The sequence below is a fragment of the Heptranchias perlo genome, chromosome 41, assembly GCF_035084215.1.
Source record: "Heptranchias perlo isolate sHepPer1 chromosome 41, sHepPer1.hap1, whole genome shotgun sequence".
In the NCBI taxonomy this organism is placed as follows: Eukaryota; Metazoa; Chordata; class Chondrichthyes; order Hexanchiformes; family Hexanchidae; genus Heptranchias; species Heptranchias perlo.
In genome coordinates, this window is record NC_090365.1 from 8,572,661 (window position 1) to 8,597,370 (window position 24,710).

Genomic DNA, 24,710 nt, shown 5'->3' on the forward strand with positions numbered 1-24,710 from the left:
GTATCTTTTGTTTTGATTGACATGATTCTTCAAACACGGGGTTGGGGGTTGGATGAAATTGGACATGAGCGGGGATGCAAATGGGTGGAATATCATTGGCCGACCGTTATACCACACGGCCGATATTCAATGCTACTGAAGTCAATGCAACTGAATACCAGGCAAAGCGTACAGTTGTCCTCAGTGCCCCTGGGTCGGGGAGGGGGAGAAATCAGACACTTTCTCACTCCTGTTCACAATCCAGTGACCCCTGCTGGAAAGTGTGGGACACTGGGTGACGACAGGACTGGGGATCCGTGTGACGCCGCACTCTATCCCTCACCTGGTGCCTGCCCCTCGCCTGACCCCTTCACCTCACCTGACCCTTTCACCTCACCTGACCCCTGCCACTTATCTGACCCCTGCCCCTTTTCCCAGCACTCTGACCCTGCACCTTGTCCCAGTGCTCTGACCCTGCACCTTGCTCCTCGCCTGGCTCCTGCCCCTACCTGACCCCTGCCTCCCACCTGACCTCTGACCCTTGCCTGATCCCTTCACCTCACCTGACCCCTGACACTTGCCTGACCCTGACCCTTGTCCCAGCGTTCCTCCCCCTCGCCTGCCCCCTGCCCCCCACCTGACCCCTGACCCACACTTGACCCCTGCCCCTTGCCTGGCTTGGGGCGCAGCTAAGCCAGGAAGCTGACTGTAGAGACACATTCTCTGCCACACCTGGCAGGAGTCCCACATGTGAGATCCTGATCTTCTGTGTGTTGTGCTCTGTGTTGGTAATTCCTAGCACGCCTCCTGCAATTTTTCCCCAGAGGAGGCAGTGGAATCTGGGCAATCCCCTCATTCGTAGCAGCTGGGAAAGTCCTCATGGATTGTAGAGGTGCTGTAGTTTTAGTCAAGGGCTTTCAGTACTGCAATGGATTCTGCGATGGCCCATCCTGCATTGTGTCCAGAGATGAATACTCCAGCACTACCTACGCCCGTGTGACAAACGCAGCTTGCTGTTTTTAGCCACGTTTATGTATTTTTGGCACCAATGACTATCTCGGGCAAATGTCCCCCCCCTTCCCCGGAGTGTCTGATGTTAACAGCCTTCCCACACGCAGTGCAAGAAGCCGGAGTCTGCAATTACCCCGGTAACCCTGGCACACATACCTGTGACAGGAAGAAGGAAGCAGTCTGAAGATGTAAATTCTCGTTCAGTCATCATCACCAGACCAGGCTCGTCGCACAGTGGCATCTCCCCGAGAACCTGTCCGTGACCCAGCTCGGCCTGGTTAGGGGCGACGTCCTCGATAAACCTTCCTCCGTCAGCCTCGGCCTCCACCTCAGCCCTCTGCACTTGAGGTACATTGTGGTCCTCCCAGTCTCTGGGTTCCTCCGCCTGCGGCAGCCCGAACTCCAAATCCCCCTTCAACATCCCCTCTGTCTGTGGCTCTGTCTCGCTTTCGCTGAGTCTCAATCTGGATTCCTTGATCCCCTCGTGATCTCGGCAAACCAGCTCACTTGCCAAGGTAGCGAGAGCTGAGGTGGATTGCGAAGGATTGCAGTCGGGTCTGTCCCTTGGCTCAGGTACCATTTCCTGCACCGGTTTCACTTTGTGTTGGTCAGTCATTTCAAACAGATTAAAATGATATTCCTCCATCTCATCCTCCTCTTCCGCTAAAAATGTCTCGATTGTCTCAGTTCGGACTAACCCCGTCGGCACAGACTTTTTCTCTTTAGTTCTGTGGGGTACGTCACTCTCCGAGGGCATCCTTACCCCACAACCACCGGTTCCATCACCAAAGCTGCTCGCTGTGAGGTCCGGGGAACTGCTGGACGGGAATGCCCCTGGGAAGCATGGTGGCTGAACGAGTGGCGTTCCACACGACAAGGTTGACTCCAGGGACATCTGCCGGGGGGTACCCCAGTACAGGGAGCTGTCTGTCTGTACATCGTCATCAGAAAGTTCTTGTGCAGTTTGGGGTTCCAAGAAATCTGTCTCCTCACTGGCACCTGTGCAGGGTGGGAAAGCATGAAAATCTCTCAGAGCTGGAACATATGAAAGAAGAATAGGAACAGCAAAAGGATGTCAGCAATAGATCGACCCACCTACCCACCTTCTCACTGTATCCCCCAATCGCACCTACCCACTTCCCCAAATCACTCAATCCCACCTCCCCAAATCACTCAATCCCACCTTCTCCCATATCCCTCAAACCCACCATCTCACCGTATCCCCCAACCCCAACTACCCACCTTCACCGTATCCCCAAACTCCTCCTATGCACCTTAGGAGAGGGGAACATTGGGGAGAGAATGCGGCCATTCAGCCCCTCGAGCCTGTTCTGCCATTCAGTTAGATCATGGCTGATCTGTATCTTAACTCCATTTACCTGTCTTTGCTCCATATCCCTTGATTCTCTCACTCAACAAAAATCTGTCTATCTATCTATTTATCTATGTCTTGAAAGCTCCAATTGCCCCCACCCCAGCATCCACTGCCTTTTGGGGGAGAGAATTCCAGATTTCTACTACCCTTTATGTGAAAAAGTGCTTCCTGAGTTCACTCCTGAACGGCCTGGCTCTAATTTTAAGATTATGTCCCCTTGTGCTTGATTCCCCCATCTTTGGAATTGCTTTTACTATATTTACCCTATCAAACCCTTTTAACATTTTAAACATCTTGATCAGATCACCCCTCAATCTTCTATACTCAAGGGAATACAAGCAAAGTTTATGCAACCTGTCTTCATAATTTAACCCCTCAAGCCCCGGTATCATTCTAGTAAACCTTCTCACCGTATCCCCAAACCCCACTTACCCATCTTCTCTCCATATCCTCCAAACCCACCTTCTCACTGTATCCCCCAATCCTACCCACCTACCTTCTCCCCATATCCCTCAATCCCACCTTCTCCATATCCCTCAAACCCACTTTAGCAACGTATCCCTAAACCCCACCTACCCCATCTTGTCCCCATATCCCCCAAATCCACCTCCTCCCTATATCCTCCAATCCCACTTTGTCACCATATCCCAATCTTTTCTCTCTGCAGAAACTGATCTGCTTGTCTTTTGATCCTGTTTATATTGTGCAATTTTATGTCCTTCCCTGGTCATTTAGTCCACAACTCAAAAAGGAAATGTCATAAAAACCAGTACAAATTGCTGGGAAGGCATAGACACTGGGCACTGAAAGGGTTAATGAGCACGGCTTACCTTCAGTAGAGGAAGGGGTGGAATCTGGAGTGGTGGAGACGGTCGAGGCAGATTCCTCTAACGTAGAAAGCAAAGTACAATCACATCAAATCAGCAAACATTCCCCACTCCCAGCTGTAACTGAGTGCCAGACCATGCCTCACACGAGGCACCAACATGTTAAACATCTTCCCTCACGTGAACTGAGAGAGTGTCACTGCAGTGACTCCGCCCAACACCCAGCCACACAGCTCCAGGGACAGTTAGAATACTGTGATCAGAGGGACAAACTTCACATCCGTGTATGTCAGAGTCAGTGTTTGTGTGTTAGAGTCAGTGTGTGTGTGTATTAAGAGTCAGTGTGTGTGTATTAGAGTCAGTGTTTGTGTGTTAGAGTCAGTGTGTGTGTGTATTAAGAGTCAGTGTGTGTGTATTAGAGTCAGTGTGTGTGTGTTAGAGTCAGTGTGTGTGTTAGTGTGTGTGTGTTAGTCAGTGTGTGTGTTAGAGTCAGTGTGTGTGTTAGTGAGTGTGTGTTAGTGTCAGTGTGTGTTAGACTCAGTGGGTTTGTTTGTGTGTTAGAGTCAGTGTGTGACATTTAATCAGTGTGTGCGTGTGTGAGTTAGTGTGTGTGTGTGTGTGATACTGTTTATATGTGTTAGTCAGTGTGTGTGTGTTACAGTCTGTGTGTGTGTGTTACAGTCAGTGAGTGTGAGATTTAATCAGTGTGTATCAGCTGGTCAGTGTGAGAGATTTAGTCAGTGTGTGTCTGTGTGTGATAGTCAGTGTGTGCCTGTGCGTGTGAGTTAGTCAGTGTATGTGCAAGGGTTAGTCAGTGTGTGTTCAAGGGTTAGTCAGTGTGTGTGTGAGATAGAATGCACACGTGTGTGAGTTAGTGTGTGTATGTGAGAATTAGTCAGTGTGTGTGAGATAGAGTGTGCACACGTGAGAGTTAGTCAGTATGCGTGTGTGTGAGTTTGTGTGTGTGAGAGTCAGAGTGCACGTGTGTGAGAGATAGTCAGTGTGTGTGAGAGTTAGTCAGTGTGTGTGAGAGTTAGTGTGTGTGAGAGTTAGTGTGGTAATTGTATGAGTTAGAGTCAGAGTGTGTGTGTGTGTTTCAGTGCATGTGTGAGAGTTAGTGTGTGAGAGTTAGTGTGTTTGAGGGTTAGTCTGTGTGTGTATGAGGGTTAGTCTGTGTGTGAGAGATTGTGTGTGTGAGTTAGTCTGTGTGTGTGTGAGTTAGTCTGTGTGTATGTGAGTTAGTCTGTGTGTGTATGTTAGTCTGTGTGTGTGTGAGAGATAGTTTGTGTGTATGAGAGTTAGTCTGTGTGTATTTGTGTGAGTTAAAGGCAGAGAGTGTGTGTGTCAATGTGCATGTGTGAGAGTTAGTCAGTGTGTGATTGTTAGTGTGTGAGAGTTAGAGTCAGAGAGTGCATGTGTGGAAATGTCAGTGTGGGTATGTGATAGCATCAGTGGGGTCTAAATTTAACATCATTGCGCCCATTTACTGGGCCTAAAGTGGGTGCAACAGTAACCAATTTAGCAGGGCAGAAGCCCATGCCCAATCTGCTTGGGAGTTTGGACCACTGCTAAATTGGCCGTGGCCTTTTTTTAGGCGGCCGCCATGAGCACTTCAATTTTGAAATGAGGCTCCTTCTCTTCAGACTGGGACTCCTAAATTTGTCTGTGCTATTTGCAGTTTGCAATGCTCCAGCTCGGACTGTTTTTTCTGGGTCTCGAGCAGCCTGACCAGCAGTCCTTACAGGCTGCTCAAAAAAAAATCCCAAAACTTCCAAAATTTTATTTTTTGTGGAGTAGGAAGGAGCAGGAGTGCTCCACCTGGCTCCGCAAAACAACTGTGGGCCTGCCCCCGCCCCCAACCATCCCGATCACCTCTCCACCCCCCCCTCCCCCCAGACTTGCCCTGGGCCTCGGCAGGGCTGAGATTAATAAGGCCTCAATTGGTGAGCTGTGTCAGGGTGCCCGATTGGTACTCGCAGCTTGCTTGAATTATTCTGATGAGGCCCGAATATGAATTTAATTTGGTTCGTGGGTCTCCCCATTGTGATACACAGTCAGTGCACGCCACAGGAATTGCACCTGGATTGGAGCACTAGGGAATATAGGCCCATGTGTGTGAGAAAGTGTGTGTGTGACAGTGAGTGTGTGTGTGTGTGTGTGTGTGTGTCAGGGTGTTTGTGTGTCAGGGCGTGTGTGAGAGATTGTGTGCATGTGTGTCAGGATGTGTGAGAGTGTGTCAGGGTGCGTGTGTGAGAAAGAGGGTTTGTGAGGGTGTGTGTGCCAGGGTGTGTGTGTGACTGAGAGAGAGTGTGTGTGTGAGATTGTGTGTCAGGGTGTGTGTATGAGAGAGTATGTGTTTTGAGATTGTGCGTGTCAGCATGTGTGTGAGAGTGCCCGAGTGCATATGCCTGTGAGCAGGCATGTGTGTGTCAGTGTGTGTGTCAGTGCCAATGTGTGTGCGCGCGACAGTGCATTTGAGTCTGAGTGTGTGTCTGTATGTAATGGTAGCCAATTGTCACCCCCATCACTACCCCAGGGAGACGGGATGACCTAACTCAGCACGGCCCAGGGATTGAATTGGGGCCTTCTTCATGTGTGGCCCAGGGCGTATCTTTACTTATTAGGCATGTATCAGATATGGTGCACATCACGAGTGTGTGTGTCTGAATGTATGTGTGAGTGAGTCTGTGTGCGTGTGTGAATGTAAGTGCGTGACGTGAATAAATGAGGATTTTGTTTGAATCAGTCTTTCAGAAAGAACAGCACGACAGTAAAATGCAGATAGGTGAGAGAGGTAAAAGAGGTCACAGACATGAGAACGAGCACCACAGGGGTTAAAGAAATCCGCAGCAAGAGTGCTCATTAAAAAAAATCTCAGAAGCATTTCTGATCTGTTGGCTGAGATACTGAACAGCAGAGAGGACCCTAGCCACAGTTACACTGACCACCTCCATCCATTCATTGCATGCAGCCTCCCACACTGCCAAAGGAGTGACAATCTGTCATCTAAACCCACACGGCCTCTTTGTCCTTATGAACAGACGCTCGGTGCTTGATTAAAACTAAACCGGGATCCGTCAACCGCGACTGTGTGGCTCGAATCTAATCCCCGTTGCCTAAAAGCTGGAGGAAGACTGCAAGGACGGAGGGTGGGGCTCTCGATTTGTTTCATGCAATAACCTCCCCCTGTGTAGATACAGAAAAGCTGGTAATAGAATAGAAAATGGAGGTGAAACATACTGCAGTGTCCAAACCCCAGCACCTGCCCCATCACCTGTCCCAAATGGTGCAAGCCCATTCAGCTGGAGTCCTGGTACAGTCGATCCTGTGGTGCTGGCTTAGCCGACTGGGTTATAACCATAACTTGAGGGGCAGCTCCCAGCATTGTCCCACGTCATTGTGAAGACATCACACCGCCTCAGTCCCAATGATGCTGCTTCTCTCTCTCTCTCTCTCTCTCACACACACAGCCAGCTCTCAGGGGATGCAGCTAAATCCGGCTTAAAGGGAAGGGGGGGAGGGGAAGGGAGATCGTAAAGAACAGCAGGACAAAGGGAGTCACAGGAAAGAAGGGAAGGGAAATCGCAGGCAGAAAACATTATCTAAAATGAAGAAAGAAACAGAAAAACAAGAACAGAAGAGACATAAATAGAGGGAGAGTGATAAAGGCAGGAGAAAGGGTGAAGAATAAAAAGATAGAGAAACTGGTGCAGATTCGGACACGCCCCCTGGAAGTGTCTCAGGACCTAAACCCAGGAGAACCAAAGCCTCAGGCGAGAGGACAAATAAAATGGAGACTGATTCTCTTCAGCACCAGGGAGAGAGAACACTGGGATCCCGAACTAACAGAGCACGGAGAGAGAACACTGGGATCCCAAACTAACAGCACAGAGAGAGAGAACACTGGGATCCCAAACTAACAGAGCACAGGGAGAGAGAACACTGGGATCCCAAACTAACAGAGCACAGAGAGAGGGAACACTGGGATCCCAAACTAACAGAGCACAGGGAGAGAGAACACTGGGATCCCAAACTAACAGCACAGAGAGAGAGAACACCGGGATCCCAAACTGACAGAGCACAGGGGGAGAGAACACTGGGATCCCAAACTAACAGCACAGAGAGAGAGAACACTGGGATCCCGAACTAACAGCACAGAGAGAAGGAACACTGGGATCCCAAACTAACAGAGCACAGGGAGAGAGAACACTGGGATCCCAAACTAACAGCACAGAGAGAGAGAACACTGGGATCCCGAACTAACAGCACAGAGAGAAGGAACACTGGGATCCCAAACTAACAGAGCACAGAGAGAAGGAACACTGGGATCCCGAACTAACAGAGCACAGAGAGAGGGAACACTGGGATCCCAAACTAACAGAGCACAGGGAGAGAGAACACTGGGATCCCAAACTAACAGCACAGAGAGAGAGCGAACACTGGGATCCCAAACTAACAAAGCACAGAGAGAGGGAACACTGGGATCCCAAACTAACAGCACGGAGAGAGGGAACACCGGGATCCCAAACTAACAGAGCACAGGGAGAGAGAACACTGGGATCCCGAACTAACAGAGCACAGAGAGAGGGAACACCGGGATCCCAAACTAACAGCACAGAGAGAAGGAACACTGGGATCCCGAACTAACAGCACAGAGAGAGAGAACACCGGGATCCCAAACTAACAGAGCACAGAGAGAGGGAACACTGGGATCCCAAACTAACAGCACAGAGAGAAGGAACACTGGGATCCCGAACTAACAGCACAGAGAGAGAGAACACTGGGATCCCAAACTAACAGCACAGGGAGAGAGAACACTGGGATCCCAAACTAACAGCACAGGGAGAGAGAACACTGGGATCCCAAACTAACAGCACAGAGAGAGAGAGAACACCGGGATCCCAAACTAACAGAGCACAGAGAGAGGGAACACCGGGATCCCAAACTAACAGAGCACGGAGAGAGGGAACACTGGGATCCCAAACTAACAGAGCACAGAGAGAGGGAACACTGGGATCCCAAACTAACAGAGCACAGGTAGAGAGAACACTGGGATCCCGAACTAACAGAGCACAGAGAGAGGGAACACTGGGATCCCAAACTAACAGAGCACAGGGAGAGAGAACACTGGGATCCCAAACTAACAGCACAGAGAGAGAGAACACCGGGATCCCAAACTAACAGAGCACGGAGAGAGGGAACACCGGGATCCCAAACTAACAGAGCACGGAGAGAGGGAACACTGGGATCCCAAACTAACAAAGCACAGGGAGAGAGAACACTGGGATCCCGAACTAACAGAGCACAGAGAGAGGGAACACTGGGATCCCAAACTAACAGCACAGAGAGAGAGAACACCGGGATCCCAAACTAACAGCACAGAGAGAAGGAACACTGGGATCCCGAACTAACAGAGCACGGAGAGAGAGAACACTGGGATCCCAAACTAACAGAGCAGAGGGAGAGAGAACACTGGGATCCCGAACTAACAGAGCACAGAGAGAGGGAACACTGGGATCCCAAACTAACAGCACAGAGAGAGAGAACACTGGGATCCCAAACTAACAGAGCACGGAGAGAGGGAACACTGGGATACCAAACTAACACAGCACGGAGAGAGGGAACACTGGGATCCCAAACTAACAGAGCACGGAGAGAGAGAACACTGGGATCCCGAACTAACAGCACAGAGAGAGAGAACACTGGGATTCCAAACGAACAGAGCACAGAGAGAGGGAACACTGGGATCCCAAACTAACAGAGCACAGAGAGAGGGAACACTGGGATCCCGAACTAACAGCACAGAGAGAGAGAACACTGGGATCCCAAACTAACAGAGCACGGAGAGAGGGAACACTGGGATCCCAAACTAACAGAGCACGGAGAGAGGGAACACTGGGATCCCAAACTAACAGCACAGAGAGAGGGAACACTGGGATCCCAAACTAACAGCACAGAGAGAGAGAACACTGGGATCCCAAACTAACAGCACAGAGAGAGGGAACACTGGGATCCCAAACTAACAGCACAGAGAGAGAGAACACTGGGATCCCAAACTAACAGCACAGAGAGAGGGAACACTGGGATCCCAAACTAACAGAGCACGGAGAGAGGGAACACTGGGATCCCAAACTAACAGAGCACGGAGAGAGGGAACACTGGGATCCCAAACTAACAGCACAGAGAGAGAGAACACTGGGATCCCAAACTAACAGCACAGAGAGAGGGAACACTGGGATCCCAAACTAACAGAGCACGGAGAGAGGGACCACTGGGATCCCAAACTAACAGAGCACGGAGAGAGGGAACACTGGGATCCCAAACTAACAGCACAGAGAGAGGGAACACCGGGATCCCAAACTAACAGCACAGAGAGAGGGAACACTGGGATCCCAAACTAACAGAGCACGGAGAGAGGGAACACTGGGATCCCAAACTAACAGCACAGAGAGAGAGAACACTGGGATCCCAAACTAACAGAGCACGGAGAGAGGGAACACTGGGATCCCAAACTAACAGCACAGAGAGAGAGAACACTGGGATCCCAAACTAACAGCACAGAGAGAAGGAACACTGGGATCCCGAACTAACAGAGCACAGAGAGAGAGAACACTGGGATCCCAAACTAACAGCACAGAGAGAGAGAACACTGGGATCCCAAACTAACAGAGCACGGAGAGAGGGAACACTGGGATCCCAAACTAACAGAGCACAGAGAGAGGGAACACTAGGATCCCAAACTAACAGAGCACAGAGAGAGGGAACACTGGGATCCCAAACTAACAGAGCACAGAGAGAGGGAACACTGGGATCCCAAACTAACAGCACAGAGAGAGGGAACACTGGGATCCCAAACTAACAGAGCACGGAGAGAGAGAACACTGGGATCCCAAACTAACAGAGCACGGAGAGAGAGAACACTGGGATCCCAAACTAACAAAGCACGGAGAGAGGGAACACCGGGATCCCAAACTAACAGAGCACAGAGAGAGAGAACACTGGGATCCCAAACTAACAGCACAGAGAGAGAGCGAACACTGGGATCCCAAACTAACAGGGCACAGAGAGAGGGAACACTGGGATCCCAAACTAACAGGGCACAGAGAGAGGGAACACTGGGATCCCAAACTAACAGAGCACAGAGAGAGAGAACACTGGGATCCCAAACTAACAGAGCACAGAGAGAGAGAACACTGGGATCCCAAACTAACAGAGCACAGAGAGAGAGAACACTATCCACCCAAGCTTATAGGGTACAGAGAGAGAGAGAACACTGGATCCCACTCGGTGTACCCGGTCTATAGAGGCTCCCGAAGGGTGTACAGACTCGAGGGAGGGTTCCTGAGAGTGAATGGGGTCTGAGGAGGGTGTACAGGGTTTAAGGAAGTTGTGCGTGTTTTAACAGGCAAGTAGGGTATTGACAGTGCACGAGAATAAAGAATGGGTGCATGGGTTAACTGAGTCTAAGGAGGGTTCCTGAGGGTGTATGTGGTTTAAGGAGATTGCATGAGGGGTCTAGGCAGAGTGGCGAAGGACATACAAAGTCTGACAATACCCAAGGGTATACAGGGTGTAAGGAGGGTGCCCGAGGGTTTAGGGGACCTATGGAGGGTGCCTGAGGGTGTGTTGGTGTCTAAGGTGGTGGCCAAGGGTGTACAGGGTCTAATGACGATGCCCGAGGGCATGGGGTTCGAAACAGGTTGTAGCAGCTCGAAGGCTGGTGCAATAGTGTGAACACAGTATAAGGAGCATTACTGAGTGTGTTGGGGGGCTCGAAGGAGAGTGCCCAAGTCTGTACGGGTCTGAGAAGGGGGCACAACGATGTAGTTAATGCTGACCCTCTCCCTCCCCTCTCCCCCTCAGTTAATGCTGACACTCTCCCTCCCCACTCCCCCCTCAGTTAATGCTGACACTCTCCCTCCCCTCTCCCCCTCAGTTAATGCAGACACTCTCCCTCCCCACTCCCCCTCAGTTAATGCTGACACTCTCCCTCCCCACTCCCCCTCAGTTAATGCCGACACTCTCCCTCCCCTCTCCCCCTCAGTTAATGCTGACACTCTCCCTCCCCACTCCCCCTCAGTTAATGCTGACACTCTCCCTCCCCTCTCCCCCTCAGTTAATGCTGACACTCTCCCTCCCCACTCCCCCTCAGTTAATGCTGACACTCTCCCTCCCCACTCCCCCCTCAGTTAATGCTGACACTCTCCCTCCCCTCTCCCCCTCAGTTAATGCTGACACTCTCCCTCCCCAATCCCCCCTCAGTTAATGCTGACCCTCTCCCCCTCAGTTAATGCTGACACTCTCCCTCCCCTCTCCCCCTCAGTTAATGCTGACCCTCTCCCTCCCCTCTCCCCCTCAGTTAATGCTGACCGTCTCCCTCCCCACTCCCCCCTTAGTTAATGCTGACACTCTCCCTCCCCACTCCCCCTCAGTTAATGCTGACACTCTCCCTCCCCGGTCCCTCTCAGTTAATGCTGACACTCTCCCTCCCCACTCCCCCCTCAGTAAATGCTGACACTCTCCCTCCCCACTCCCCCTCAGTTAATGCTGACACTCTCCCTCCCCGGTCCCTCTCAGTTAATGCTGACCCTCTCCCTCCCCACTCCCCCCTTAGTTAATGCTGACACTCTCCCTCCCCTCCCTCTCAGTTAATACTGACCCTCTCCCTCCCCACTCCCCCCTCAATTAATGCTGACACTCTCCCTCCCCACTCCCCCTCAGTTAATGCTGACACTCTCCCTCCCCTCCCTCTCAGTTAATGCTGACTCTCTCCCTCCCCACTCACCCCTCAGTTAATGCTGACACTCTCCCTCCCCACTCCCCCTCAGTTAATGCTGACATGCAATAGTGCCCGCATGCAGCAAGACCTGGACAACATCCAGGCTTGGGCTGATAAGTGGCAAGTAACATTCAAGCCGGACAAGTGCCAGGCAATGACCATCTCCAACAAGAGAGAGTCTAACCACCTCCCCTTGACATTACCATCGCCGAATCCCCCACCATCAACATCCTGGGGGTCACCATTGACCAGAAACTTAACTGGACCAGCCACATAAATACTGTGGCTATAAGAGCAGGTCAGAGGCTGGGTATTCTGCGGCGAGTAACTCACCTCCTGACTCCCCAAAGCCTTTCCACCATCTTTTACAAGGCACAAGTCAGGAGTGTGATGGAATACTCTCCACTTGCTTGGATGAGTGCAGCTCCAACAACACTCAAGAAGCTCGACACCATCCAGGACAAAGCAGCCCACTCGATTGGCACCCCATCCACCACCCTAAACATTCACTCCCTTCAGCACCGGCGTACCGTGGCTGCAGTGTGTACCATCCACAGGATGCACTGCAGCAACTCGCCAAGGCATCTTCAGCAGCACCTCCCAAACCCGCGACCTCTACCACCTAGAAGGACAAGGGCAGCAGGCACATGGGAACAACACGACCTGCACGTTCCCCTCCAAGTCACACACCATCCCGACTTGGAAATATATCGCCGTTCCTTCATTGTCGCTGGGTCAAAATCCTGGAACTCCCTACCTAACTGCACTGTGGGAGAACCTTCACCACATGGACTGCAGCGGTTCAAGAAGGCGGCTCACCACCACCTTCTCAAGGGCAATTAGGGACGGGCAATAAATGCCGGCCTCGCCAGCGACGCCCACATCCCATGAACGAATAAAAAAAACCTCTCCCTCCCCACTCCCCCCTCAGTTAATGCTGACACTCTCCCTCCCCACTCCCCCTCAGTTAATGCAGACACTCTCCCTCCCCACTCCCCCTCAGTTAATGCTGACACTCTCCCTCCCCTCCCCCTCAGTTAATGCTGACACTCTCCCTCCCCTCTCCCCCTCAATTAATGCTGACACTCTCCCTCCCATCTCCCCCTCAGTTAATGCTGACCCTCTCCCTCCCCTCCCCCTCAGTTAATGCTGACACTCTCCCTCCCCTCTCCCCCTCAATTAATGCTGACACTCTCCCTCCCCTCTCCCCCTCAGTTAATACTGACCCTCTCCCTCCCCACTCCCCCTCAGTTAATGCTGACCCTCTCCCTCCCCTCTCCCCCTCAATTAATGCTGACACTCTCCCTCCCCTCCCCCTCAGTTAATGCTGACACTCTCCCTTCCCCCTTCCCCTCAGTTAATGTTAAGTGTTATCTGTATATTCCCAGTGTTCTCTGTTACTCTGTGTATTTCCATTGTTCCCTGTGTTACTCTGTGCATACATCTAGTGTTCTCTGTGTTACTCTGTGTATATGCAGTGTTCTCTGTGTTACTCTGTGTACACCCAGTGTTCTCTGTGTTGCTCTGTGTATTTCCAGTGTTCTCTGTGTTGCTGTGTGTCAACCCAGTGTTCTCTGTGTTACTCTGTGTGCATCCAGTGTTCTCTGTGTTACTCTGTGTATACCCAGTGTTCTCTGTGTTGCTCTGTGTATTTCCAGTGTTCTTTGTGTTACTCTGTGTATTTCCAGTGTTCTCTGTGTCACTCTGTGTATTTCCAGTGTTCTCTGCATTGCTCTGTGTATACCCAGTGTTCTCTGTGTTGCTCTGTGTATACCCAGTGTTCTCTGTGTTGCTCTGTGTATTTCCAGTGTTCTCCGTGTTACTCTGTGTATACCCAGTGTTCTCTGTGTTACTCTGTTTATACCCAGTGTTTTCTGTGTTGCTCTGTGTATACCCAGTGTTCTCTGTGTTGCTCTGTGTATACCCAGTGTTCTCTGTGTTACTCTGTGTATACCCAGTGTTCTCTGTGTTGCTCTGTGTATTTCCAGTGTTCTCTGTGTTGCTCTGTGTATTTCCAGTGTTCTCTGTGTTGCTTTGTGTATACCCAGTGTTCTCTGTGTTGCTCTCTGTATATCCAGTGTTCTCTGTGTATTTCCAGTGTTCTCTGTGTATTTCCAGTGTTCTCTGTGTTGCTCTCTGTATACCCAGTGTTCTCTGTGTATTTCCAGTGTTCTCTGTGTTGCTCTGTGTATACCCAGTGTTCTCTGTGTTGCTCTGTGTATTTCCAGTGTTCTCTGTGTTGCTCTGTGTATACCCAGTGTTCTCTGTGTTGCTTTGTGTATTTCCAGTGTTCTCTGTGTTGCTCTGTGTATACCCAGTGTTCTCTGTGTTGCTTTGTGTATACCCAGTGTTCTCTGTGTTGCTCTGTGTATTTCCAGTGTTCTCTGTGTTACTCTGTGTATTTCCAGTGTTCTCTGTATTGCTCTGTGTATACCCAGTGTTCTCTGTGTTGCTCTGTGTATACCCAGTGTTCTCTGTGTTACTCTGTTTATACCCAGTGTTCTCTGTGTTGCTCTGTGTATACCCAGTGTTCTCTGTGTTGCTCTGTGTATACCTAGTGTTCTCTGTGTTGCTCTGTGTATTTCCAGTGTTCTCTGTGTCGCTCTGTGTATACCCAGTGTTCTCTGTGTTGCTCTGTGTATTTCCAGTGTTCTCTGTGTTACTCTGTGTATTTCCAGTGTTCTCTGTATTGCTCTGTGTATACCCAGTGTTCTCTGTGTTGCTCTGTGTATACCCAGTGTTCTCTGTGTTACTCTGTTTATACCCAGTGTTCTCTGTGTTACTCTGTGTATACCCAGTGTTCTCTGTGTTACTCTGTGTATACCCAGTGTTCTCTGTGTTGCTCTGTGTATACCCAGTGTTCTCTGTGTTGCTCTGTGTATACCCAGTGTTCTCTGTGTTACTCTGTGTATACCCAGTGTTCTCTGTGTTGCTCTGTGTATTTCCAGTGTTCTCGGTGTTGCTCTGTGTATACCCAGTGTTCTCTGTGTTACTATGTGTATACCCAGTGTTCTCTGTGTTGCTCTGTGTATTTCCAGTGTTCTCGGTGTTGCTCTGTGTATACCCAGTGTTCTCTCTGTTGCTCTGTGTATTTCCAGTGTTCTCTGTGTTACTCTGTGTATTTCCAGTGTTCTCTGTATTGCTCTGTGTATACCCAGTGTTCTCTGTGTTACTCTGTGTATACCCAGTGTTCTCTGTGTTGCTCTGTGTATACCCAGTGTTCTCTGTGTTACTCTGTGTATACCCAGTGTTCTCTGTGTTGCTCTGTGTATTTCCAGTGTTCTCTGTGTTGCTCTGTGTATACCCAGTGTTCTCTGTGTTACTATGTGTATACCCAGTGTTCTCTGTGTTGCTCTGTGTATTTCCAGTGTTCTCTGTGTTGCTCTGTGTATTTCCAGTGTTCTCTGTGTCACTGTGTGTATTTCCAGTGTTCTCTGTTTTGCTCTATGTATTTCCAGTGTTCTCTGTGTTGCTCTGTGTATTTCCAGTGTTCTCGGTGTTGCTCTGTGTATACCCAGTGTTCTCTGTGTTACTGTGTGTATTTCCAGTGTTCTCTGTGTTGCTCTATGTATTTCCAGTGTTCTCTGTGTTGCTCTGTGTATACCCAGTGTTCTCTGTGTTACTCTGTGTATACCCAGTGTTCTCTGTGTTGCTCTGTGTATTTCCAGTGTTCTCTGTGTTGCTCTGTGTATACCCAGTGTTCTCTGTGTTACTATGTGTATACCAAGTGTTCTCTGTGTTGCTCTGTGTATTTCCAGTGTTCTCTGTGTTGCTCTGTGTATTTCCAGTGTTCTCTGTGTTACTCTGTGTATTTCCAGTGTTCTCTGTGTTGCTGTATGTATTTCCAGTGTTCTCTGTATTGCTCTGTCTATATTTAGTTTTCTCTGTGTTGCTCTGTGTATACCCAGTGTTCTCTGTGTTGCTCTGTGTATACCCAGTGTTCTCTGTGTTGCTCTGTGTATACCCAGTGTTCTCTGTATTGCTCTGTGTATACCCAGTGTTCTCTGTGTTGCTCTGTGTATACCCAGTGTTCTCTGTGTTGCTCTGTGTATACCCAGTGTTCTCTGTATTGCTCTGTGTATACCCAGTGTTCTCTGTGTTGCTTTGTGTATTTACAGTGTTCTCTGTGTTGCTCTGTGTCTACCCAGTGTTCTCTGTGTTGCTCTGTGTATTTCCAGTGTTCTCTGTGTTGCTCTGTGTATACCCAGTGTTCTCTGTATTGCTCTGTGTATTTCCAGTGTTCTCTGTGTTGCTTTGTGTATACCCAGTGTTCTCTGTATATTCCCAATGTGCTACTCAATGGCTCCTCTGCTGCTGGAACCCTTGGGAATGTTCTCTGTGTGACGCGTGTGGCTGTTTTTTTGAGTAAAGGGGACCGGGAGCCTGGTTTCGCTTTCCATTACATTCGGGCCTTCACAGGGGGTCCTCTGTTGGGTAGTTTCCCTTGACCATTCACCTAAACTGAGGTGAATAAACTGAGGATAATTGCCGATGGTGCAGGCCGCTTTGCATCTGCTGGAGGGACGAGACGGACCAGATTTCTCATTCCTCTTTTTCCAATTCTCTCCATTCCTCTCCAGAAACCGGTGGCCGTTGCTGGTGTGCGGCTCGATGGGTTGCCCTGTAAACCTCCCTGTGCGTGTGAGCCTGGACAGAAAGTGCCATATTCAGCCCAGGGCAGACCAGGGTTGGAATCCGGTACCTTCCTGGTTCATGTGGCTCAGTAAATCACTGGACGATGCTCAGTATTAAAGCAGGATCATGACCGCAGATAGAACAAGTTTTACCCAAAAGCTGTTTGCGAAAACAATCACAACAGCTCCCTCTTCTGGGAGAGGAGCAGCTCGGCACGAGCTCTCCCGCTTGATGCAATGCACTGGTGAGTCTGCTTATAATTTCGCAAAGAATACACGGAAAGATGAGCACAGACCCAATGAGAAAGACAGCCCTTCAAGTCACACTGCTAATAAGCCAAATTTTGCTCTGGATTTTTCCAATCACCGACCTCACACATCCCTTGAAGACAAAAAAATTGTCACTGTGTTTTTAAAAATTAAATCAAAGGATTTGGGCATCGCTGGCAAGGCCGGCATTTGTTGCCCATTCCTCGTTGCCCTGCGAAGGTGCTGATGGGCCATCTTCTTGAACTACTGCAGTCCGTGCGGTTTGATACAACTGCATGGCTTGCTAGGCCACTTCAGAGGGCAGTTAAGAGGCAACCACGCTGATGTGGGACTGTAGTCACATTTAGGCCCAGGCTGGGTAAGGACGGCAGGTTTCCTTCCCTAAAGGACATTCGTGAACCAGTTGGGTTTTTAAGACAATCCGACAGCTTCGTGGTCATTTTACTGATACCAGCTTTTTGATCAGATGCTGGGGTGGATTCCTCTGACCTTTGCCCCTTTTTTCCAGGAGCAAAGGTCAGTAGAATGTGTGGGGGGGCTGTGACCTGTTATGCCAGGTTTCTTACACCAGGTCTCCACCCTCTTTATGTTGCTCTGGGATTTCTAGGGATTCCCTCGAGGGGTGAGGAGCTGCAATGGGCACAGGCCCAGCTGTCACCTATTAATGAGGTGGGAGGGGGATTCCTGGCCTCCTGCCTCGATTTCCTCTCATTGCAGCCTGAGTAAAAAGCTGACGGTGAGGCTCAGAGGGTCGCAGGGGTCTGCTGCAAATTAAAGAGGACCCAAAATGATTTGTAAAATGACCCAGCAGATCCTCTGGCCTTGGGGATATCCAACTCTCTCCTGTTTGTCAATGTAAGGTTCTGCCAGGCCTGAGCTGGTGGTGTGACCTGTACACCAAACATGGTCGCTGCTTGGCCTGGACAGGCGGAGTGCGCTTTGGGCACAATACCCTTGCTTTATGCCAGGATAGAAGATACCAGCAAATTAAATACTAAAGAAATAAATAACTTGCCTTTCATATAGTGCCTTTTCATGACCTCAGGATGTCTCAAAGCGCTTTACAGCCAATGACATAATTTGAAATGTAGTCACTGTTGTAATGTGGAAAACGCAGCAATTTGCACTCAGCAAGGTCCCACAAACAGCAATGAAATAATGGCCAGATAATCTGTTTTTAGATGTTGGTTGAGGAATAAATATTGGCCAGGACACCAGGGAGAATATCCCTGCTCTTTGAAATAGCACCATGGGATTTTTACGTCCACCTGAGAGGGCAGACGGGGCCTCGGTTTAACATCTCATCTGAAAGACAGCACCTGGAGTGTCAGCCTAGATTTTGTGCTCAACTTTGAGTGGGACTCGAACCCATAACTTTCTGACTCAGCAGGCGAGAGTGCTATTGGGGATGAGATATAATAATCCTAATACCAAGCTCACATACAACTCAATCAATAGAAATCGCTCTGTACAATTCACTCAATGCAGTTAAACCAGTGGAACTCAAACACAACTCAATTAATAGAACTCATCAAATGCAACATACTTCAACCACTAGAATTCATCCAACACAATCCATTCAACAGAACATACTTAGTACAACTCACCCAACACCATTCAACCAAACTCAGCCAAAACAGCTCACCCAGCAGAACACACCCAAACTCACTTAATGCAATTCATCCAACATAACTCAATGCAACTCATCAAACACACTCATCCAACATAATTCAATGCATCTCGACCAAAACAACCCATTCAACACAACTCACCGAATCCAACTCACTCAATGCAGCTTATCTAACGCAACTTATCCAATGCAGTTCATTCAGTGCAACTCATGCAACATAATCCAACCAACGTAACCCACCCAACACAATCCACCCAACAAAACCCATCCAACGTAACCCACCCAACACAATCCACCCAACAAAACCCATCCAACGTAACCCACCCAACACAATCCATCCAACAAAACCCATCCAACAAAACCCATCCAACAAAACCCATCCAACAAAACCCATCCAACATAATCCATCCAACGTAACCCACCCAACACAATCCACCCAACACAATCCACCCAACATAACCCATCCAACATAACCCATCCAACACAATCCATCCAACAAAACCCATCCAACAAAACCCACTCAACAAAACCCACTCAACAAAACCCACTCAACAAAACCCATTCAACAAAACCCACCCAACAAAAACCATCCAACAAGACCCATCCAACAAAACCCATCCAACGTAACCCACCCAACAAGACCCATCCAACAAAACCCATCCAACAAAACCCACTCAACAAAACCCATCCAACAAAACCCATCCAACAAAACCCATCCAACAAAACCCACTCAACAAAACCCATCCAACAAAACCCATCCAACAAAACCCCTCCAACAAAACCCATCCAACAAAACCCACTCAACAAAACCCATTCAACAAAACCCATCCAACAAAACCCATCCAACAAAACGAATCCAACAAAACCCATCCAACAAAACCCACTCAACAAAACCCATTCAACAAAACCCATCCAACAAAACCCATCCAACAAAACCCATCCAACAAAACCCATCCAACAAAACCCCTCCAACAAAACCCACTCAACAAAACCCATTCAACAAAACCCATCCAACAAAACCCATCCAACAAAACCCACCCAACACAATCCACTCAACAAAACCCATTCAACAAAACCCACTCAACAAAACCCACTCAACAAAACCCATCCAACAAAACCCATCCAACAAAACCCATCCAACAAAACCCACTCAACAAAACCCATCCAACAAAACCCATCCAACAAAACCCATCCAACAAAACCCATCCAACAAAACCCACTCAACAAAACCCACTCAACAAAACCCATTCAACAAAACCCACTCAACAAAACCCACTCAACAAAACCCATCCAACAAAACCCATCCAACGTAACCCACCCAACAAAACCCACCAAATAAAACCCATCCAACAAAACCCTCCCAACAAAATCCATCCAACATGATCCATCCAAAAAAACCCATCCAACGTAACCCACCCAACAAGACCCATTCAACAAGACCCATCCAACAAGACGCATCCAACATAACCCATCCAACAAAACCCATCCAACAAAACCCATCCAACAAAACCCATCCAACAAAACCCATCCAACAAAACCCATCCAACAAAACCTATCCAACAAAACCCATCCAACAAAACCCATCCAACAAGACGCATCCAACATAACCCATCCAACAAAACCCATCCAACAAGACGCATCCAACATAACCCATCCAACAAAACCCATCCAACAAAACCTATCCAACAAAACCCATTCAACGTAACCCACCCAACAAAACCCACCAAATAAAACCTATCCAACAAAACCCATCCAACAAAACCCATCCAACAAGACGCATCCAACATAACCCATCCAACAAAACCCATCCAACAAAACCTATCCAACAAAACCCATCCAACAAAACCCATCCAACGTAACCCACCCAACAAAACCCACCAAATAAAACCTATCCAACAAAACCCATCCAACAAAACCCATCCAACAAGACGCATCCAACATAACCCATCCAACAAAACCCATCCAACAAGACGCATCCAACATAACCCATCCAACAAAACCCATCCAACAAAACCTATCCAACAAAACCCATCCAACAAAACCCATCCAACAAGACGCATCCAACATAACCTATCCAACAAAACCCATCCAACAAAACCCATCCAACAAGACGCATCCAACATAACCCATCCAACATAACCCATCCAACAAAACCCATCCAACAAAACCCACTCAACAAAACCCACTCAACAAAACCCATTCAACAAAACCCACCCAACAAAAACCATCCAACAAGACCCATCCAACAAAACCCACTCAACAAAACCCATCCAACAAAACCCATCCAACAAAACCCATTCAACAAAACCCACTCAACAAAACCCATCCAACAAAACCCACTCAACAAAACCCATCCAACAAAACCCATCCAACAAAACCCATCCAACAAAACCCACTCAACAAAACCCATCCAACAAAACCCATCCAACAAAACCCACCCAACAAGACCCATCCAACAAAACCCATCCAAAAAACCCATCCAACAAGACCCATCCAACAAAACCCATCCAAAAAACCCATCCAACAAAACCCATCCAACAAAACCCATCCAACAAAACCCATTCAACAAAACCCACTCAACAAAACCCATCCAACAAAACCCACTCAACAAAACCCATCCAACAAAACCCACTCAACAAAACCCATCCAACAAAACCCATCCAACAAAACCCACCCAACAAGACCCATCCAACAAAACCCATCCAAAAAACCCATCCAACAAAACCCATCCAACAAAACCCATCCAACAAAACCCATCCAACAAAATCCATCCAACAATCCAACAAAACCCATCCAACAAAACCCACCCAACAAGACCCATCCAACATGACCCATCCAAAAAAACCCATCCAACAATCCAACAAAACCCATCCAACAAATCCCATCCAACAAAACCCATTCAACAAAACCCATCCAACAAAACCCATCCAACACAATCCATCCAACAAAACCCATCCAACAAAACCCATCCAACAAAACCCATCCAATAAGACCCATCCAACGTGACCCATCCAACAAAACCCATCCAACAAAACCCATCCAACAAAACCCATCCAACAAAACCCACTCAACAAAACCCATCCAACAAAACCCATCCAACAAAACCCATCCAACAAAACCCACTCAACAAAACCCATCCAACAAAACCCATCCAACAAAACCCACTCAACAAAACCCATCCAACAAAACCCATCCAACAAAACCCACTCAACAAAACCCACTCAACAAAACCCATTCAACAAAACCCACTCAACAAAACCCACTCAACAAAACCCATCCAACAAAACCCATCCAACGTAACCCACCCAACAAAACCCACCAAATAAAACCCATCCAACAAAACCCATCCAACAAAACCCACCCAACAAAACCCACCAAATAAAACCCATCCAACAAAACCCAACCAACAAAATCCATCCAACATGATCCATCCAAAAAAACCCATCCAACGTAACCCACCCAACAAGACCCATCCAACAAGACGCATCCAACATAACCCATCCAACAAAACCCATCCAACAAAACCCATCCAACAAAACCCATCCAACAAAACCCATCCAACAAAACCCATCCAACAAAACCCATCCAACAAAACCCATCCAACAAAACCCACTCAACAAAACCCATCCAAAAAAAACCACCCAACGTAACCCACCCAACGTAACCCACCCAACAAGACCCATCCAACATGACCCATCCAACATGACCCATCCAACAAAACCCATCCAACAATCCAACAAAACCCATCCAACAAAACCCATCCAACAAAACCCATCCAACAAAACCCATCCAATAAGACCCATCCAACGTGACCCATCCAACAAAACCCATCCAACAAAACCCATCCAATAAGACCCATCCAACGTGACCCATCCAACAAAACCCATCCAACAAAACCCATCCAACAAAACCCATCCAACAAAACCCATCCAACAAAACCCATCCAACAAAACCCATCCAACAAAACCCATCCAACAAAACCCACTCAACAAAACCCATCCAACAAAACCCATCCAACAAAACCCACTCAACAAAACCCATCCAACAAAACCCATCCAACAAAACCCATCCAACAAAACCCACTCAACAAAACCCACTCAACAAAACCCATCCAACAAAACCCATCCAACAAAACCCATCCAACAAAACCCATTCAACAAAACCCACTCAACAAAACCCACTCAACAAAACCCACTCAACAAAACCCATCCAACAAAACCCATCCAACAAAACCCATCCAACAAAACCCACTCAACAAAACCCATCCAACAAAACCCATCCAACAAAACCCATCCAACAAAACCCATCCAACAAAACCCACTCAACAAAACCCACTCAACAAAACCCATTCAACAAAACCCACTCAACAAAACCCACTCAACAAAACCCATCCAACAAAACCCATCCAACGTAACCCACCCAACAAAACCCACCAAATAAAACCCATCCAACAAAACCCTCCCAACAAAATCCATCCAACATGATCCATCCAAAAAAACCCATCCAACGTAACCCACCCAACAAGACCCATTCAACAAGACCCATCCAACAAGACGCATCCAACATAACCCATCCAACAAAACCCATCCAACAAAACCCATCCAACAAAACCCATCCAACAAAACCCATCCAACAAAACCCATCCAACAAAACCCATCCAACAAAACCCATCCAACAAAACCCATCCAACAAAACCCATCCAACAAAACCCATCCAACAAAACCCATCCAACAAAACCCACTCAACAAAACCCATCCAACAAAACCCATCCAACAAAACCCACTCAACAAAACCCATCCAACAAAACCCATCCAACAAAACCCATCCAACAAAACCCACTCAACAAAACCCACTCAACAAAACCCATCCAACAAAACCCATCCAACAAAACCCATCCAACAAAACCCATTCAACAAAACCCACTCAACAAAACCCACTCAACAAAACCCACTCAACAAAACCCATCCAACAAAACCCATCCAACAAAACCCATCCAACAAAACCCACTCAACAAAACCCATCCAACAAAACCCATCCAACAAAACCCATCCAACAAAACCCATCCAACAAAACCCACTCAACAAAACCCACTCAACAAAACCCATTCAACAAAACCCACTCAACAAAACCCACTCAACAAAACCCATCCAACAAAACCCATCCAACGTAACCCACCCAACAAAACCCACCAAATAAAACCCATCCAACAAAACCCTCCCAACAAAATCCATCCAACATGATCCATCCAAAAAAACCCATCCAACGTAACCCACCCAACAAGACCCATTCAACAAGACCCATCCAACAAGACGCATCCAACATAACCCATCCAACAAAACCCATCCAACAAAACCCATCCAACAAAACCCATCCAACAAAACCCATCCAACAAAACCCATCCAACAAAACCTATCCAACAAAACCCATCCAACAAAACCCATCCAACAAGACGCATCCAACATAACCCATCCAACAAAACCCATCCAACAAGACGCATCCAACATAACCCATCCAACAAAACCCATCCAACAAAACCTATCCAACAAAACCCATCCAACAAAACCCATCCAACAAGACGCATCCAACATAACCTATCCAACAAAACCCATCCAACAAAACCCATCCAACAAGACGCATCCAACATAACCCATCCAACAAAACCTATCCAACAAAACCCATCCAACAAAACCCATCCAACAAGACGCATCCAACATAACCTATCCAACAAAACCCATCCAACAAAACCCATCCAACAAGACGCATCCAACATAACCCATCCAACATAACCCATCCAACAAAACCCATCCAACAAAACCCATCCAACAAAACCCATCCAACAAAACCCATCCAACAAAACCCATCCAACAAAACCCATCCAACAAAACCCATCCAACATAACCCATCCAACAAAACCTATCCAACAAAACCCATCCAACAAAACCCATCCAACAAGACGCATCCAACATAACCCATCCAACAAAACCCATCCAACAAAACCCATCCAACAAAACCCATCCAACAAAACCCATCCAACAAAACCCATCCAACAAGACGCATCCAACATAACCGATCCAACAAAACCCATCCAACAAAACCCATCCAACAAAACCCATCCAACAAAACCCATCCAACAAAACCCATCCAACAAAACCCATCCAACAAAACCCATCCAACAAGACGCATCCAACATAACCGATCCAACAAA

At 48.1% G+C, this 24,710-nt stretch overlaps 1 protein-coding gene across 1 annotated transcript in view; it reads right to left on the minus strand.

The window, feature by feature from the left end:
- LOC137305869 (uncharacterized) overlaps nt 1-24,710 on the minus strand; it is a 64,479-nt gene that overhangs the window by 4,994 nt on the left and 34,775 nt on the right. The window contains exons 3-4 of the mRNA XM_067974805.1: nt 3,196-3,252; nt 1,147-2,025 (exon numbers count right to left, since the gene is read on the minus strand). Coding sequence (XP_067830906.1) covers nt 1,147-2,025; nt 3,196-3,252 — 936 coding nt within the window. The remainder of the gene's footprint in view (nt 1-1,146; nt 2,026-3,195; nt 3,253-24,710) is intronic.